The sequence below is a fragment of the Mus caroli genome, unplaced genomic scaffold, assembly GCF_978045245.1.
Source record: "Mus caroli unplaced genomic scaffold, Mus_caroli_1 scaffold_2, whole genome shotgun sequence".
NCBI classification, from domain to species: domain Eukaryota; kingdom Metazoa; phylum Chordata; class Mammalia; order Rodentia; family Muridae; genus Mus; species Mus caroli.
The window spans coordinates 48,648,695-48,669,497 of NW_028227257.1; the positions used below are offsets into that span (position 1 = coordinate 48,648,695).

General features: G+C 42.0%; 1 protein-coding gene across 5 annotated transcripts in view; it reads right to left on the reverse strand.

Annotated features, from left to right (window-relative positions):
* The window catches only part of Pank2 (pantothenate kinase 2), a 38,974-nt gene that overhangs the window by 3,427 nt on the left and 14,744 nt on the right, over positions 1 to 20,803 (reverse strand). For 2 of the 5 annotated variants that reach the window (XM_085834046.1, XM_085834044.1), the window contains exons 3-5: positions 13,554 to 13,730; positions 8,477 to 8,600; positions 2,583 to 2,708 (exon numbers count right to left, since the gene is read on the reverse strand). In XM_085834046.1, coding sequence (XP_085690172.1) covers positions 2,583 to 2,708; positions 8,477 to 8,600; positions 13,554 to 13,730 — 427 coding nt within the window. Of the gene's footprint in view, positions 1 to 2,582; positions 2,709 to 3,230; positions 7,498 to 8,476; positions 8,601 to 13,553; positions 13,731 to 15,936; positions 16,191 to 20,803 lie in introns of those variants that run through there. The other 3 variants (XM_021157019.3, XM_085834042.1, XM_021157020.3) reach the window with 3 other exon arrangements.

The window sequence follows — 20,803 nt, forward strand, 5'->3', positions numbered from 1 at the left end:
AAGCTAGCAAGTCCCTTTAACACCCAACCCATTTGTTTCCCAAGCAGAAAGAGAATATCCAGTCTGGAAAAGCCCTAAGGAACTCTCTTGCAGGGAAGAGCTGGATGTTGGAGATGCCCAACAAGAGAAGGTACTACAGCAGCTGAGGGAAGAAAGGTCTGGCAAAGATCTTGCTCTGCTTAGTTTTTTTTGTTGTTGTTGTTGTTTTTTTTTTTTTTTTTTTTTGTCAACTTGACACAAACTAGAGTCAGATTGAAGAGAGGAACCTCAATTGAGAAATGCCAATTAGATTAGCCAGTAGGTAAATTTATTTGGCATTTTCTTCATTAGTGACTGATGTGGGCGGACCCAGCCCACTGTCGGGGTCCCACCCCTGGGTAAGTGGTTCTGGGTTCTGTAAGAAAGGCTAAACAAGCCCTGAAAAGCAAGCCAGTAAGTCTTCCTCCATGGCCTTTGCATCAGCTCCTCCTTTCAGGTTCCCACCCAGTCTGAGTGCCTTGCCTTCCCTTGATGGACTTGCGGCCAGGAAGGGATATGTAACCCAAATAAACCTTTCTTCTCCAAGCTGCTTATGGTTATGGTCTGTATCACAGCAATAAAACCCTAACAATAAGCTGGGCGTGGTGGCGTACGCCTTTAATCTCAGCACTCAGGAGGCAGAGGCAGGTGGATTTCTGAGTTCAAGGCCAGCCTGGTCTACAAAGTGAGTTCCAGGACAGCCAGGGCTACACAGAGAAACCCTGTCTCGGGGGGGGAAAAAAAAAAACAAAAAAAAAAACCACCCCTCCCCTCCAACAAAAACTAACAATGACAGATAGATAGTGGCTCTCCTGTCCTGGGACAGGGCCTGTACATTTCTAACAGCCAACCACTAACGGTGAGAAATGGAGGATGAACACATGAATGGTCTGGGAGGGAGAAGTGGAAAAGTCCAAACCTACCTATACAGGAGGGGATAAGGGTGGAAGGTGAGTTCAACAGCTTGGTCTACAGAGTCCCAGGCTAGCCAGCTACATAGTGAAGCTCAGTTTGAAAAAGGGGGAGGGGGGGAGATACATGCCTTACTGAGTCCAACAGTAAAGAGTGGCCTCAAACAGGGACCAAAAAAGGATAAAAAAATATAAAATGAGGAAAAAAAACCCTAACCAACAGAAAGAGAATGATAACAGGAGTCAGAAGAATCATACAAAGGACTGACTCCAAGCAGGATGTCAGAAATTAAAGTACTGCAAGAAAGAACAACTGGGCTGGGGTGTCTGTTGCAGACTGTCAGGCTGGAACATAGAGCCAGGGTCTGATTCCCCAGGCCCACCCAAAACAACAACCGGAGCAGGAAAATACCCATGGATTGGATTAGATTCTAAAGAACACACTAAATATAACTAAAAAGGTCCCAGTTACGGGCTGGTGAGATGGCTCAGTGGGTAAGAGCACCCGACTGCTCTTCCGAAGGTCCAAAGTTCAAATCCCAACAACCACATGGTGGCTCACAACCACCCGTAATGAGATCTGATGCCCTCTTCTGGTGTGTCTGAAGACAGTTACAGTGTACTTACATATAATAAATAAATAAATAAATAAATAAATAAATAAATAAATAAATAAAAAGATTAAAGGTCCCAGTTTCTCTATTTCTCAGTTACAAAAGAAAAAAAAGGCAAATTGTAAGAGTCTGAGGTTTACTTTATAAGGGAAAAAAAAAAAAAAAAGATCGACAACACGCCCAAGCTACATTAGACCAAAACCCGTGAACCTACTGCCGAGTAAAGAAAAAAGCTGCAGTGACTATTCGTCACTGTGGAAAGGATTAGGTACCAAAGGAAAGCTTGAGACGAAGACACCTCCAAACTGCTCAACCAACTACCTGCTAACCTAACCTGCCTGCCTTGCCTTGAGAGGGCAGACAAGTCAGTGTCCTCAGGACCACAATACTGAATGGCAAGGCAGATATCAACATGCAAATGAGAAGCCTCACCAGGCAAAGGAGCCAAGAACAAATGGCCCAAGCTGAGCAGAAGGAAAAATGAGCAACCAAGGAAACCAACAACTATAAGACTACAGGCTGTGTTTCCTTTATCCAAACTGCTTGGGACCAGAAGTGGTTCTGGTTGGGATATTTCAATGTATCTGCATAGACTGACTAGTGTACCACATCTAACCCAAAAACCTCAGCACTCAAATTTTCAAATTTGCTGCCCAGAGATGTTTAATCTGTATAGATGGAGAGGAAGGCAGGATGCCATTCTAAGAAACTATTTCCCACGGTTTACCTAGAAAAAGGTTCAAACCAGCCCTGGAAAGCAGAGATTAGGGAGATTGTACAAAGTTAAAACCAGTTTGATGTATATAGCAAGTTCCAGTACAACCATGGCTACAGAGCAAGGCCCTGCTTCCAGAAACAACAAAACTGTTTAAACTAGCTCAACACTCACCTCAGTACATTGGTAAGAAGTTTCAGAACCAACAGTAAAAGCCCAAGGCCTTTGGTTGCAGTGAGAACAGAGGACTCCCTGCAGCCCACGTCAGTCCTCTCACTCTGTGCCCTTGTGTCTGTAGGACGGTATCAGAAACAAGTCACTCACCTCGTGCTCGGAAAACAGTGCTTTCAGCTGCCCCTTGGACCAGTAATCCAGCGCATACGCCAGAAGCCGCATAGCAATCGTGTTGACTCTCAGGAAATTGCCGACAAATACGACCTGGTTAATGTTCTGAGCACAGAAAAGCAACAGTGAGCTCACACCCTGATTTTCTGTTTCCTCATAAGGTTAACCCGGCAGCATCATGCAGTTTCAGCAGCAACTTGACTGATGGATCAAATTCAATCCAGTTGGTTCAGGTCTAATGAGATCTGATATTTAGACAATGCTGGGCCCACTGCAAGCTTGCCCCAAAGTGTACACAGAATGATTAGTTAAAAAAAAAACTTAAATATGATAAACAATAACATTACAATAATGAAAATAAAACAGTAAGCTAAAAAAAAGTAGAATTCCTGATGATTAACTCTGTCAACCTATTAGATTAAGATGCCCTGGGGCATTAGTGAGGCACAACTTTAGGATTATCTGTGAAGGTACTTACAGAGAGGTTTGAATCGGTGGGTGGGGGGCACTCTGAGGAAAACAGAAAGCCAGCCGAGCACCAACATTCACCGTGCTCCCTCTCACTCCTGGTCCATCCATTTGTGTTCAGGAGCCTCACAGTCACACTGCCACAAGCACAAGCAATTCCCATCACTAGTTCACATAAATACTTCTTCCCCTAAACTGCCCTTGCTAGAAACTTGCCAACAGGCACAGGAATACAGAGAGTCTGGGACAGACACCTCAGTAAGTAACGGTGCTTGTTCTGCAAGCATGAAAGAGGACATGAGTCAAATCCCAGCACCTATATCAGAAGCTCTTGGGTTGCACATGCCCAAAACCCCAGCACTGGGGTTCAAGACAGGCAGATCCTGAGAGCCTGGAGTCTCTTTCAAGACAGTAAGATGCAGAAAGATAAAGACATGCAGTTTCTGGCTCTGGCCACATATGAGCATAAGTGTGCACAGTTAGTTGCACATTCACATGTATAAAAGAGAGAAACAGAGGTACTGAGAAAAGAGAAGAGAAAGAAATGAGGGAGTGAGAAAAGGAGGGACACTCTTTCTAGAGAAAAGAAAACAGAAAAGCACAGAAAATTGGTACCAATGGGCCAGTGAAATGGAGAATCGGGTAAAAGATGCTTACCTCAAACTCTAAAGGCCCAGAACCCACATAAAGGTAGGCCAGAACCAACTCCACAAGTTGCCCTCTGACATCTGAAAGCAGGATGTGGCACATGTATATTTCCACCCCCATAATGATAATAATTACACTTTAAAAGAAACTGGTTCCAAGAAGTAAGGCCATCATGGGGATAACACTGACTGGTCTGCAAGCATACAGGGAGGTCTGGAACTTGAAGCACTATCCAAGAAACATGAAAAATGGGCAATGTGAAAGGAGCATAAATCCTATAAAGTAACTAACTGTTACTACAGAGAAACCAGGGATAGTATATTGAGACAACAGAAAGAAAGAAGCTGAGGCTAAGAATACACCATCAGAGCTCCAGGGCCTAACAAATGAAGTCTTATTGGAGAAACTCTCATCTTAAAAAACAAATAACACAGAAGTGGATGCTCACAGTCAGCTATTGGATGGATCACAGGGCCCCCAATGGAAGAGCTAGAGAAAGTAACCAAGGAGCTAAAGGGGTCTGCAACCCTATAGGTGGAACAACAATATGAACTAACCAGTACCCACCAGAGCTCATGTCTCTAGCTGCATATGTAGCAGAAGATGGCCTAGTCAGCCATCAGTGGAAAGAGAGGCCCATTGGTCGTGCAAACTTTATCTGCCTCAGTACAGGGGAATGCCAGGGCCAAGAAGTGGGAGTAGGTGGGTGGGGGAGTGGGTGGGAGAGCTGGTGGGGAACTTTTGGGATAGCATTGGAAATGTAAATGAAATAAATACCTAAAAAAAAAAAAAACCACGCCAGGCATGGTGGCGCGTGCCTTTAATCCCAGCACTCGGGAGGCAGAGGCAGGCGGATTTCTGAGTTCGAGGCCAGCCTGGTCTACAGAGTGAGTTCCAGGACAGCCAGGGCTATAGATAGAAACCCTGTCTTGAAAAACCAAAAAACAAACAAACAAAATACTACCCAAACAAATTAGTGACACCTTGCTCCAAAGTGCTGGCAGTGTTTTCCTAGGTTCAGACTCCCAGAGGCCTGGCCTGTCACTGTTATAACAGTTACATCTGGAGCTGCAGGCAGCATGCTGAGGCACCATGGTACTGTTCTGCAGGCATCACAATCTCAGAGTTAGGTTGGTAAGATAGCTCAGTAGTAAAGTGTTTGTCATCAGGCCTAATAAGCCAAGTTTGATTCCACATGGTAAGAGGATGGAACAAATTCCCAAAAGCTGTCCTGACTTAACACAACCTCTGGCATACAAACACAAGCACACACTGTTGGCATTTCATCTAGGCTCTGCCCCACAGTTACCTGACAATAGCTAAGTATGCCTGACCCACTATAAAAGGCGCTGCTTGCCCCCTCCTCACTCTCTTGCTCCTGCTCCCTTACCCTCTTCCCTGTCTCTCCCCAACCCCCTCCTCCCTCTCTCTCCAAGTGCTCATGGCTGGCCTCTCTTCCGCTACACTCTCCACCCACCTCTGCCTTTCTGTCTCCACCACTCCCTCAACTCCCCTCCCCATGTCCTAAATAACCTCTATTCTATACTCTACCATCTGAGACTGGTACCTCAGAGGGAAAGGATGCCTCAGCATGGGCCCACAGAGGTACCCCCTCCCCCCCACCATACTATGCCTCCACCAAACATACACTTCTTTTCTTCTTATAAAACACAACACACCCACTATATCAGTATGTAATGTTTTTAAAGGATACAAGAGTGATGGCGTCACCAAGGCTCTAGACAGCTAATGGGGTCAAGCAATATGGGACAGGGTTGAATGTAAAGTCTAAAAGGCAATGTAGACTTTGAAAAGATTGGAGATGCCAGGAACATGGGTTATTTGCCAAGGAAAACTATAGACTCCATGTGAAGTCAACTCAAGAGAGAAACTACACCTGCCACCAACAACAGCTGAAAGAGAACTAGGAAAGCCTGCTGGAGCCTAAATGATGTCATCATGAGCCCACAGTCTGTAATCTCCTCGCTATGCTCCTGTTTCTCCATATGGACTAAAATGTTTACTCTGCCTCACTGTACTGGAAGGTGTACTTTGGGTTTTGATTTTTATAGAACCTCAATATTATTCAATTATGGAAGTCTCATAACAAACTTTGTTTTGCTTTGTTTTCTTAAGATACATTCTTACTATGTACTCCCAGCTAGCCTAGAGCTCGCACTGTAGACTAGGCTAACCTGGAATTCAGAGATCTGCCTATCTCTGCTACCTGAGTGCTAGGATTAAAGGCATGGTTCTCTATGTCCAGCTTCAGAACCAAGTTGCCTTACTCAAGTAAACAATGCCCTACCTATGCAAGCAACTCCAATTAAATGCAGTGGTCCAAAAACAACACAATGACAACAAAAACCAAAAACATCAAAGTAGGCGGAAGATCTGGGGTAGAAGAAGGTTCAGTGAAAGACAAAACTAGTTGCTGAGGAGCACATGTAATGTGGCAGACAGACTGTGGACACTCAGACAGCATGTACTCTGATGATGACAAAATGAGACACTAGCAGTGAGAAGTCGAGTATTAAAGTGAGGTATATGATGCCAAGTTAACAAGGGATAAGTTTGAGATGGGCAATACTGGTTGTCAGCATAACTGGAGTAGGGAGCACCCAGAGCATTAGTGTGGCAGACCTTTGGCTGTGTCTTGTGTAGAGGAGTAATTAAAACGACTTGCCTTGAATGTGGTAATACCATCCTACACTGAAAAAAAGGGAAAAAGAGACATGCCAGCTGAGAGCCAGCATTCATCTGTTCCCTAGCATATTCAGATATAAATAAACAGCGTCACACTTTGCCCCAAGTGACTACCACCATGCCTTCCCTACCATGACAGTCTATACTCTCACCTGTCAGCCAAAGTAAATCCTGCTCCTAAGTGACTTTTGTCATGGATTTGGTCAGAGCAAGGAGAAAACTTACCCAAACAGGACATGACACAAAATAGCAAATTATGCAAGGTATGTGACAGTTAAAAACAATTCACCATCTGTGAACCAAGAAAGCAAAATCTTACAGCTGTTTAACAGAGTGAAATTCCACCCACAGCATCAGTAAAGCTGTCCAGCCATCAATGCTAAAGATGCTGCTCTGAATGGGCACACACCTGTGCAAACCCCTCGGTAACCTCCTAGGATTCATTAAGTACAATCATGATGTAGGATCACAAGGTTTGCTCCCAAGAAAGCCCCGTATCAAGAATAAAACAGCCAAAGAGCAGGCTCATACTTCTAAATACTTACCACAGTCCCTACTTCCAAGAAACCAAATGCCCAGCTCTATTTGAATAATTATGACAAAATAAGAATCTGATCAAATATACAGTCATGACCTCAGGAGATAGCTTAGTCAGCAAAGTGCTTCCATGTGAACACGAGGCTGAGTGGAATTCCCCTGAGTCCACATAGGAAAGCAGTAGCATTGGCACATTTATAATCCCAGCGCTAGAAATCGAGGCAGGCAGATCCTAGGGATTCACTGGACAGTCACCCAGCCTAATCAAGTTTCAACCAGTGAGAGACCTTGTCCCAAAAACTAAGGTGAATCAGGCATTGTGGCATACACCTTTAATCCCAGCACTAGGGAAGCAGACACAGCAAGGTCTCTAGGAGTTTGAGGTCCTTAACCAGTTTAAAAATAAAAAGCCAGGCAGTGGTGATACACACCTTTAACCCCAGCACTTGGGAAACTGAAGCACACAAGTCTGAGCTGGAGGCCAGTCTAGTATACAAAGGAACTTCCAGGATAGCCAGGCCTACACAGAGAAAACCTGTTTCAAAAAGCCAAAACCAAAACCAAAATCAAATAAAACAAACAAGGTAGACAGAACCTGAGGAACACCCTAGGTTGACCTCTAACCTCCACACCTACCATGTATACACATGTATTCACATACACAAAATGTAGCCACAAGCCATGTATTTCAATTAAAAGCATAAAATGTATGCACAACAACTAAAAATTTTTGATACTTAAGCTCAGGAAAGCAAACATATGAGTGATGTTATTCAAATGAAGATGGAATTTTTTAAATCTGGTGTTTAATAACTTCTAAATTAAAATTTAGACAAATCCTTTTAGGTCTTGAGGTCTCTTTTTAAGGCACATGCCTATATTATTAAAAGAATAATTGTAAACCAAAGTGTATAAATAGGGACAAGCCATAAGCTGCACCAACTAGATCCTAGATCCTCTTTCCCTAAGGGCAGCCCATTCTTGGTTCTTTCATAGCCCTGTACAATGCTGCTTGACCTGAATGCTACAAGGCAGCACTGTAAAGAAGCTGAAAGCACGAAGACAGCTCTGCTGAGGTGGAGAAGAACCAAGGTGGGCCTTCCTCTGACCGCTCAGTCTTCTCCCAGCTCCAGTGGCTTCCTGTGGCTTCCTGTCCACACCTCAACAGCACCCAGCAAACATCTAGTCACCATTGTGACCCATCATTCAGCCCATCCGTAGCTCAAGACTGGCCTTCTTCCTTGGCCCCTCTAGAATTCTCCTCAAAGAAACCATTCACCTCTTGCAGCAGTGCTTATCTTCAGGAAGAGACAAGGAGTATGGTGGGGAATGGGAGGACAATCAATGAAGAAGAAGAGGAATCTGAAGAGTGTAAAGTTCACATTTCAAGTCTACCCCATATAACTACATTTGGGCACATTTTAAGAAGATAGACACTGTAAGGTGGGGGTAGGACCCATTTAGGAAGGTCAGCATTTCCCTAGAGTGAACAGAACAATCTCATGTGCCCTTACTTCATTAAGGGCACACATTCTTGCTATGGAGCCAATGTTGTTGGTGATGGTGATCAAAGTTGCTCTGGCAAGATCCTCCTTACTGGCCGCCTCTCTCTTCTCCTTGCTCATCATGTTTCCAAAACTGTGGTGGAAGAAAAACATTTCACTGCTGAAACAAAGGCAACACAGTCCAAGAGAACTTCAATGTTACTTTACTATGATAAAATGACTTTACATCAAGTCTTTCTATGTTTTATTACAGAATGATGGGAGCATCCACTGAAAGGAACTCAGTTTAAAAAAAAAAAAATTAAAAAAAAAAAAAAAGCCTACAAATTACACTCTAAATGAACAGGTAGCATTCCCTGTCAGGTACTAAAATTCAGCTTTGGTACCAGATAGTTCCCTATCCAAGCAGCATTCAGTACAATTTCCGAAAGGTAGCACTGCCTGATCTACCGACAGAGTGTTCCAGGAAGACATGCCTTACTGGCAGGTCATCCCTACTGTGCAACTGTTCTACTCAGACAGTCACAGTTACATCTATTATAGAAAACTCATTTGATCAGCACACAAAGTACAAAACAGCTGAGGCACAGTGGCTACTAAAGTTCCAGGCTGCCCTAGAAAGTAAATAAAAGACTTCAAATTTCTTGACCAGTAGAAGGGCTACAATAGTAACTGTGACCCAAATCCAAGGACAAGAATAAGGAAAAGATGACCAGTGATCAAATGCTGCCAAAAATGCATAATCTAGCTTATTTATCCAGTGCCTATTTCCCAGCAAGTAAGTACTTGCACATGAATGCCTTTTCTATTATTAAAAACCAAGTCCTCTGCTGGGCATGGTGGTGCACACCTTTAACTGGCACTGAAGAGACAGAGGCAGATAGATTTCTGAGAGGCTAAGGAGAGACTGGTCTGCATAGCAAGTTACAGGCCAGACAGGGCTACATAGTGAGACCTGGACTCAAAAACAGAACAAAACAGAAAACACATGTGCTCTAACACAAAAATACAAAAATTGCATACGTAGGGGAGCTGGAAACCTGGCTCAGTGGCACTGACTGACTGCTCTTCCAGAGGACCCTTTCAATTCCCAGAACCCACATATCAGCTAAGTGTCTGTAAGTATTTAATTTCAGTCCTAGGAAATCTGATGCCCTCTTCTAGTCTCCATGGGTACCTGGCACACACATGTTGCACAGATATAAATTCAGGTAAAACACCCATACACATAAAAGTAATTATTTTTAAAAACTACATACCTAAATAAACAAAATAAAATATAGAAAGGCCCAAGCTAAGCATGGTGGCACAGGCCAGCATCTCAGCATCTGAGAGACCAAGACAGACCTGGGCTTCACAGTGAAATCCTGACTCAAAAACAGCATGAGGAAGACAGAGAAAAAGACTTCCGGGCTGGTGAGATGGCTCAGCAGGTAAGAGCACCCGACTGCTCTTCCAAAGGTCTGGAGTTCAAATCCCAGCAACCACATGGTGGCTCACAACCATCCGTAATGAGATCTGACGCCCTCTTCTGCAGTGTCTGAAGACAGCTACAGTGTACTTACATATAATAAATAAATCTAAAAGATTTAAAAAAAAAAAAAGACTTCCATTTTTTTACAGAATTAAAGAGAACTAAATAGGCATATACTTAACAAAAGAAATATAATGCTTGTGTACTAAAATCTTTTGCAGTTTAGAGACAACCACCGCGCCGGGCGTGGTGGCACACGCCTTTAATCCCAGCACTTGGGAGGCAGAGGCAGGCGGATTTCTGAGTTCGAAGCCAGCCTGGTCTACAAAGTGAGTTCCAGGACAAGCCAGGGCTATACAGAGAAACCCTGTCTCAAAAAAAAAAAACCAAAAAAAAAAAAAATAGAGACAACCACCACCTAGAGAAATGGAAAGAAGTCCATCTTCCTGAACCTTGACAGTGTTAAGCTGGTAATACTCAGGTCTACTGAGATGGCTCAGCAGCTAAGAGCACTTGCTCTTGTAAAGGACCCAGGTTCTATTCCCAACACCCAAATGAAGGCTCATAACTGTGTTTCTAGATCGATATCCTCTTCTGACCTCACGGCCACCAGGCACACAGTGGGTATACATACAAACATCCAAAAAACACAAACTTTTAAAATAACTAAAAAGAAAAATTGAAAAGAAAATTAAAAGTAAAAGATTAAAAGAAATTAAAAGAAAAAGAAAATTTACTCCTCAAACTGGTCAACAGATTCAATACAATCCCTATTAAAATCCTAGCTATCTTCTTTACAGACATTACCAAGTTGATACTAAAATTCATATAGAAAGTCAAAAGAATTCAAAGCAGCCAAAATAATTGTGGAAAGGAAGAGCAAGTTAGAGAAGTGTGTCCTGTACGTCTGCCACCTTCCCCTAAAAACTTAGTGCAAGGCTGCTGCGGTAAGCAAGGGGGCATGGTACTGCTCTAAAGACAAATGTACAGGACTGAGAATCAAGAATTCAACTGAGGGTTGGAGAGATGGCTCAGTGGTTAAGAGCACTGACTGCACTTACAAAAGTTTTGAGTTCAAATCGTGGCTCACAATCATCTGTAATGAGATCTGACGCCCTCTTCTGGTGTGTCTGAAGACGACTACAGTGTACTTACATATAACAATAAATACATCTTTTTTTTTCTTTTTGGTTTTCGAGACAGGGTTTCTCTGTGTAGCCTTGGCTGTCCTGGAACTCACTCTGTAGACCAGGCTGGCCTCGAACTCAGAAATCCGCCTGCCTCTGCCTCCCAAGTGCTGGGATTAAAGGCATGCGCCACCACTGCCCAGCAATAAATACATCTTTTTTTAAAAAAAGAGAATTCAACTGAAACATCTACAGTCAACTGATTGCTGACAAAGGGCTCAAAAGAATAGGGAAAGAACTCTTAGATGGGGCAAATGACACTAAAAGCACAAGAGATAAACACATAAAGACAGGTTTCACCAGAACTTCTGCTGGCTTTGACAGCACTTGCCTCACTCAGGAGGCAGACGCAGAAACAGACTCCAAAGTCTAAGGCCAGCCAGGCCCACACATTGAAACCCAGTCTCAAAAAACCCAAATGAGGCTAGCTATGTAGCCTCAATTGATAGAGTGCTTGCCTGTCACTCACAGGGCCCTACATATAATCCCCAGCACAAAACAAACTGGACTCAGCGCTCAGAGCTGTAATCCAAGTACTGAGAACGTAGATACAAAAAGCCAGACATCGCAAGATCAAGACCAGCCTGAGATACAGTAGGCCTTGTTCAGAAAAAGAAACAAAGAAATGTCTGTAGTACAAACACCAAGGCAGTGAAAAAAAAAACAAAAACAAAACAGAGAAAATACATTCTTAATTATATATATGTGTGTATATATGTGTATATGTGTATGTATATACATATATACACACACATACATGTTGTTAGATACACATATATTATCTAGTAAAGAACTTTTATCTACAACATGTAAAGAATTCTTGGAGCCCAATAAATAAAAAAATATAATTTTAGTTAGCAAAAGACTTCAGCAGGCATATTCCTTAAATGATAAACAGAAAAACAAAACTCAAGATCACAATTAATTAGGGTCTGGGGGCATACCCCTGTTATTTCCAACAGTCAGAAGCTGATACAGGAAGATTACAAGTTCAAGGCCACTTCCGCCTCTGTTGAGGGAGACAAAGGCTTCACCAAAGGAAAGAAAAGCAGACTCAGAAGTAGAGATGAATGAAAAATCAGGAAACAGATAAGAGAAATTAGGAGAAAACTTAAAAGAGCGACTGTCTTTGAATCCTTATTGTGGGAGCCCTCGAATCTCAATGACAATAGGATGAATTCTGCTTGTCTGACTTCTGCCACTTCCCAAGCAACTGCCACTGGGACTCCCAGGGTTCTCTTTTCCTTACTCTTTGCTACTATGTCAGTATCTAACTGCAGTGTCGATAATACAGTTTTAAGCATTTGTATGGGAAAAATGAAGTTACTAAAGCAGTTTATAAAAGGGGTGGGGATGGAGGCGGTTCCTAAACAACAGACAGAGACAGCAAATAAGAATGTCTGGGGCTGTAAGATGGTGTGGTCACACTGGAAAGTAGTCTATTAGTTCTTAAAAGATTAAACAAAGTCACTATGCAGCACAGCAATTTCATTCCTAGAAAGCGACCAAGAAAATTAAAGCAGGGCACACATATCTTTAATTACATGACTCTGGAGGTAAAGGCAGACAGATGTTGAGTTCGAGGTCAACCTGGTCTAGAGTGAGTTCCAGGTTAAATAAGACTTTTAAAAAAAAAATCCCTGAATCAAAACACAAACAATAATAAATAAATAAAATTAAATTAAAAATATGTCCAAACAAAGACAAGCATACAGGTCTTCAGCTCTATTCACAACAGCCAGAAAATATGGAAGTATCCAATGTTTATTAACTAATAAATACATAAAATATGGTATATCAACAATACTCAACAACAACAAATAATAATTCTGTAAATATTACACTAACAGAGATGAAGCTGGTCATGACAGATCATACTATGACACCACACATATGAGAAATGTTCAGAGTAAGCAAATCCACAGAAATAGAAGCTCTGGGAAGGATGAGGGCTACAATGGAAGAGTGATAGCTAAGGGCTGTGAAAGTTTCTTTCTAAAATGATAAAAATGTTCTGAAATTGAATTACAGTAGTTGCAAAATTCTGCACATATACAACAAATCGCTAAACTATATATTTGTAAAAAGAGAAGTGCTTATGTATACCAGTCTTGCCTCTAACTAACTCCGAAGCAGAGAATGACCTGCAGCTCCTGACCCTCCTGCCTCCACCTCAGGACGGGACTCTAGGCATTATCGGCATGTACCATACTCAGTTTATGCACTGCCGGGGACCGTGTACACTAGTACAGGCTTCAAACATACTAGTATATATTCTACTAACTCAACTACATCTTCAGCTACAAATTAAATGCTTTAAACAAATAACTTTATAAATTATATTTCAATGAAACTGTTTAAAATAAAACATATACCTAACAGGATTTTAGTTCTGTATTTCTTACTACATTACATATTCCCTTACCTTGAAGCCACAGCCCAGCCTGGCAAGCCAAACCTCTCATAGTCTCCTCCATAAATGTCTCGAACTAATTTGTCCACTTTGGTGCTATCTCCACGAGACGCCATCTCAAGAGCTTCTTCAAAAGTACTACAGCCAGTAAGAAGACAGCAGAGACCAAAGAAAGTTCCTCCTCCAAGACTATGATCAAAAGCAAACAATGTAGTATTTTTAAAACATAGGAATGGAAATGTTGGATTTATGAACCCCCAAACAATATTTATATATTAGTCTACTCTTGCCTCAATTAAACGATGAGTGATACCAATAAGTTAAGTTTGCAAGAAGATAAATACAAGTGCCTCATAAACACAAAATGCACATATTCACGTGAGCCAACAAAGTAGAAAAATATATGTAGCCTATCTCCCTGTATGTGTCCCCAATGTAGTCAGTCTACCTCTGCTGAGTATGGAAGCTCAGGTACACATAAGGCCAACATACCCAGTGTCATGCTGGCACCTTTCTGTATTCAAGTACAGAACGACCTCTGAGGTCATTCAAGCACCTGTCATTCTAACCCTCGAGACTCCACTACTGACATCTGTTGCTTTCCCAAACTACTCTCATTTGTTGGCTTGTACTCATTAAGTAAATCCAGGTCATTCAAATCCTTAGTTCCTTTGTTTACCTGAAGTAACCTCTGAACCTTAACCAAAACATCCATTCTTGTTCACCTACTTCTCCCTTTTAAAATCATGTTTCTAGTTATCTGTACCTCAACTCCTAGATCCAAACTGTCTAGGTTACTTTTCTATTGCTGTGATAAGACATCATGAACAAGACAACCTATAGAAGAAAAGAATATATGTTGGGGCATTACAGTTTCAGTGTTAAGAGTCCCTGACCATCATGGCAGGGAACATGGCAGCAGGCAGCAGTGGCACTGGAGCAGTAGCTGAGAGCTTTTATCTGAGACACAACATGAGGCAGAGAAAGCTAACTGGGAATTGCATGAGCTCTTGAAACCTCAAAGTCCATCCCCAGTGATATACCTCCTCTAACAAGGCCACCCTTCTTAATCGTTCGCAAACATTTCAGCCACCTGCGGACCAAGCATTCAAATATATAAGCCTATGGGAAGACATTCACACTCATACCACCACATTTCCACTCCCTGGCGCCACAGGTTTGTAGGCATATCATATGCAAATGTATTTTGTCCACCTTCAAAAGTTCCCATAGTATTTCAATCTCAACACTGTTCCAAAATCTATCTACGTCTCTTCTGAGACTCCAGGCAATCTTGTTACAGTAACTCCATGTAAAAGCAAAAAGCAAGTCCTGTATTCCCAACATACATTAGCACAGAATATACACATTAGCTTTCCAAATGGAGGAAACAGGCAGAGTGAGAAAATACTGAGTCAAATCAAGACTGAAAACCAGCAGGACAAGCTGGGCATTATCCATAGTCAACATTGCTCTAGGCACTGCTGTCTTCCTATTCAGCCCTGCTTACAGCATTTAACTACCTTCCTAATCCAAAATCCACATATTGAGCTAAATAGCACAGTGAAGCCTGTCACAGCAATAGCCCACTCCCTGGTACCACCTTCTGTCTATTGCTGTGGTAAGACACCATAACCAAGACAACTTATAGTAGAGTTTACTGGGGGCTTAAGAGTCCATGGCCATCATGGTGGGACCATGACATTAGGCACAATAGTAGTACTTGTCAGGTCTGGCACTTGAGCAGTAGCTGAGAACTCACATCTTGGATACAACCATGAGGAGAGAAAACTAACTGGGAATAGCTTGGGCTTTTAAAACCTCAAAGCCTATGCCAGTAACGTATCTCTTGCAATAAAACCACATTTCCTAATCTTTCCCAAACATTTCCACCACCTGGGAGCCAAGTATTAAAATATGTGAGTCTATGAGGGCCATTGTCATTCAAACCACCGCACACCATCCCAGGGCCATCCCTTGCCATATGCCCATCCCCTGGACACCTTATACCATCCTCTGTTATGAATACATGCAGGCACATACTAAAGCATATATGCATGTATGTCACAAAGTCTACAGATTTCAAAGGAAGGACTGTCTTTGCTTTCTCTTCCAAAGGGCTATTTGGTTAACAGCTACTCTATACATGCACACCGTAAACTATGGATGGAATGAGTCTGTTAAGGCAACACTTAATGAAGTAATAATAAAGACCCTAAGCAAATGAGATTAAGAGAGGTCAATGATATCAGAATGTCTAAAGAGAAGCAATATGTGCTTGCGTAGTTTCGAAACTTTAAGTCTTTCATATAATTTTAACGAGTGTTGTTGTGATACCTGACAACTTAGTGATCTATTATATCAAGTATAGACAATAACTATATGAAGGATTTACCTGGTGCCTGTGACCCTCTTATAATTATCTTTGGAATACACTGCTAAGATGCTAACCCCTGAGCCGATGTTCACCAGAAGCAGAGGATATGGATTTTTTAAATCAAATGGTAACTTCTGACATTTTTCAGAATCAGCAGGGTTTTCAAAATAATAGCACTGTGACCGTCCATTGAATCCAACTGAGTCAATGTATAAAATTCCTTTTATTAAGCAATCTAGTTCATCCAGTTTTCGAAGCTGAAGGTCACCTATCTGTAATAAAATAAAAATGTAATCAGACTTTCTAATAAACCAACATTTTTTCTGAAACAAAGTATCACTGTAGCCTAAGCCTCAAATTCTTTTGCCCCCTCTTACTAAGTGGTAGGACTACAGGTGTGAGCCACTACATCTGGCAACCAACAGAAAAAAAATAATTCCATTTTAAAAGACATCGCTACACTGAAGAACCATAAAAGTGCACCCACAGATGTGTGACATTTGTATACACTTTGTAGAGCAGATCTGGGGACAGGGAAATGGGAGGATGGACCACCAAGACAAACTCTGGTTCCTAGAGACACAAATAGTCTACATACATACAAAGTCCTAAGTGAGTAGCAGAAATCAGAACCTCTGCTGACGGGGACAGCAGAGCAGGATACAGTGGAAGCCATGGCTTATCAGAGTACCTAGCAACAAAGGCAGAATCCATAAAGATTGGCATGCTGGGTTTGGAAAGATAGCTCAGTTGGTAAGGTTTCTGCCACCTACACAGAGGAACTGAATTCCATTCCTACACTCATAAAAAACTGAGTGTGGCCAGGTGGTGGCGCACGCCTTTAGTCACAGTGCTTGGGAGACAGAGGCAGGCAGATCTCTGAGTTTGAGGCCAGCCTGATCTACATAATAAGTTCCAGGACAGCCAGGACCACACAGAGAAACACCCTGTCTTGAAAAAACCAAGCAAGCAAACAAACAAAAAACTAAATGTGGTGGCACATACCTGTAATCCCCTAGAGCAGGAGGGAATCCCCAAGGCTCCCTGGCTAGGTGGCCGAGTCTAATCAAGGAGCCCATTTGGACAGAACAATACCAAGGCTGACCTCTGGACACCATGTAAATGAACACACACTCAGGGCATATGCACATTCTCTCTCATTCTCTCATTTTCATTCTCTCTCTCTCTCTCTCTCACACACACACACACACACACAAATACCTACCTTCAAAAAGACCATCTAAAAGCTATCAAGCAGCATCAAAGACACCACATTTTACTACTTAAGAACCTGAAACTGGGGGCTGGAGAGGTGGCTCAGCGGGTAAGAGCACCGACTGCTCTTCCGAAGGTCCTGTGTTCAATTCCCAGCAACCACATGGTGGCTCACAACCACCCGTGATGAGATCTGACACCCTCCTCTGGTGCATCTGAAGACAGCTATGGTGTACTTACATATAATAAATAAATAAATAAATAAATCTTTAAAAAAAAAAAAAAAAGAACCTGAAACTGAAGATAATTCAAAGGTAAAGTTCACCTATAAAGCATGACACCCTGGGTTCAGTTAAACAGCAATAACAAAAAACAAAAACAACCTACCTTTTGTAAAAGACCTACAAAGTGTCCATGAAAAGTAGTCAAGTCCTATGGCACATACCTGTAATCCCTATACTAAAGGAGGAAGCTTGGGAGTTCAAGGCCAGACTCAACTACATGAGATTTCCAGCTCAAAAGAAAAGGCAAGACTTCTTACTATCTAATTGGTTATGACTATAGCTTTTTTGAAGAGCAAAGCTTAATATGATCAAGTTTAAATCCTTTCATCAACTTAATTCCTTAAGGGAATTAATAGGGAAATGTTAATTATTCATATAATGTAGGAAATACAGCAATCCTACCTAAGTAGGGAAAATGTCAAGACATATTTAGTCAAATCAGAAACTATAAACTACAACTGGATTTGTCTATTTTACAGTCATGTTCATATGTATATATATATGTATATGTATATGTGTATATATATGCATAGCTACTTAAGATACAGAAGTCCTCATAGTAACCCTGGAGAATGGCTGACTAGTTTGAAGGTTGACTAGAACATGCTAACACATTACAAAAGTAGGAATGCCGCACAGCCACTGAAGAACCCAATTCTGTTACAAACTTCACTCCTCTTTATGCAACACCATTCAATTATATTTATACTCGATTTATTCCAGTCTATTGTGAGCAACAAAAGTTAGTAACTTCAGATGAATTCTTAATTTCCAATTAGATATATTAAGCTCTCTTCCTACAGAACCCACTCTTTAGATGGTCACTGTAGCTCTACCTGACCATTCCCTCTCAAGGTAATTCCATGCTATGTATGTGTCAGCGTTTTCACTTCTACATTAAATACCACATCACACTGGTAGACTAATAATATTAGAACCCAAGTACTTTGGTTTGGGGTTGTTTTTTTTTTCCCCCAAGACAGGGTTTCTCTGTGTAGCCCTGGCTGTCCTGGAACTCACTTTGCAGACCAGGCTGGCCTCGAACTCAGAAATCCACCTACCTCTGCCTCCCAAGTGCTGGGATTAAAGGCGTGCGCCACCACGCCCGGCCAAGTAGTTTTTGACACTGAATGTCAAACCAATTTCTCTTTCCCAGAATTTGTTATTCTGAAACATGCAGCTGACTTTGGCTAATCTGTGGGTTCTTTTTTCTCCCACCCTTCTCCAGCCTTTCAAGGAACCCTCTAACACTATACAAAAGAGAAAAAAGAATAGAGGGGAAGACAATGTTATTGTTAAACTACTTGCTGCTGATTAGGGGCTTCCAGTTCCTTGGAGCAAGTTTAATCTTCACTGTCAGAATATCTAATTTCTTCTTTGTGCAGAACTACTCAACAAACTGTAACTAACAACAAGCAACCCCACCTCTCAATGTCACAGCATTTATAGACCCTCTCAAATGTCACACAATCACAGAAACTATCTGCAGCTGGCAAAAATCACACCCCTGAATGAAGCAAATCATAGCTAACAACTGTGGACAATCTGAAGCAGCCCCATATCCCACACCTGGGATTAGAATAAAAACATTATAATATTTCTGTGTTTTTTAAAGAAACCAAAATTCTCACTACAGAAACATCCTACTGAGCTACTATTCCTAATGAGTATCAGCGCAGATGTCACACCCAAGGACTCATCTGCCAATATTCTACTAGTCCAGCTTTCTCAGAATGTAAGTTCAGTACCAAGAAGCAAAACCAGGATCAGGAAAACCTGAGGAGTCATGGTGGTGCACACCTTCAACTCCAGTACTCAGGAGACAGAGGCATCTCTGTGTGAATCTCGAGAGCTAGTTCCAGGCCAGCTAGAGCTACATTGTGAAACTCTGCCTCAAAAAAAAAAAAAGGAAAAAATCTGACTCACATTATAAAAGAAACCCAATTTAAAAAAATATACATTATTAACCATTTTCACTACTAATACACTTGTAGCATTTCCTTTCACATGTTTTGTCTGTATACATTGTGTGTGTGTAACATATGTGCACATGTGGAGCTTGAAAGTCAACAAGGCTTTCTCAATAGCTCTTCACCTCATCGTTTGATTCAAGGTCTCTTACTGAACCTAGCACTTGCTGACTGCCTAGAATGGCTGGCCGGCCACCTCTGCTCCCTGCACTGAGGGCACAGGCACACTCTCTCAGCTTGCTAATGTGGGTGCTAAGGATTCAAACTCAGTCTTCATGCTCGAGTGGCAGACACTTTACCCACGGGGTCACTTTCCCAACATCTTTCCTTCCATGTAGTTTTCATCACTTGAGAACATGAACAGAAGACAACTGCCTAAGCACCTACTCTTTATATACAAAGTCCATTTTGCACTCTTTCCTTGGATTCTCACACAACTGAGGCTTGTTAATGGTCTGAATGATTTTTCAATATGTTGTAATTGGGCCTCTACAGTGTCTTGGAACCAGAAGTTTTCTCTACCTATCAGTTATGGTCACTGGGAGACTCTCACAAAGGAGAACTTACTATTCTATGCCTCACCCAAATTCATAGATGGAAAAGAAACCACTAAAAAACAGTGAACAAGCCGGGCGTGGTGGCGCACACCTTTAATCCCAGCACTCGGGAGGCAGAGGCAGGTGGATTTCTGAGTTCGAGGCCAGCCTGGTCTACAAAGTGAGTTCCAGGACAGTCAGGGCTATACAGAGAAACCCTGTCTCGAAAAACCAAAAAAAAAAAAAACAGTGAACAAGAAAAACCCAAGGGAAGAGTATAAAACCCTATTGGCTAATTCATGTATCTTCTATGCTAGGATTATAACAGCCATTTCCAGGGTAGAGTTGGAGGATGGTGGGGAGGTGGGGGGAGCACATCAGAAAAGAACAAGGCCTATGAAGTTACACACAGGGGAAAGGAATGAGACATGCGTGGCCACTGCGCTGGCTCAGTTAGTTGTTCTTAGTTGTTCTTTAGTCCTCTCAGTAGCCACTGCCAACTTTTATATGTAACCTAACATCTTCTTAAGACTGTCAACTAAAGCCTTTGGAATGTGTTAACAGACCATGAACTTAAGCTTAAGAATGCCATTAGACAAAATCTGAAACTTATAGCACCTGCTGACCTAGTGTCTCCACCAATGCATAAGGCTCTGCCTTATGGTTTCCTTCTGTTCTTCAATCTCTTCCACAAAAAGATATCATTAATGTCATTCAAAGCAGCCCAAATTTGTGTTGCCAAGCCTGGCTGCTCATATTTGGTTCAGAATAACTTTAATTCCGGAGAAGTAAAAGCTATGCTTTGTGCTGACAGAGTCAAATCTTCCTGTGAGAAGCAGTTACTGAGGACACTGTTCTACAGGCACCGCACGCTAAAAGC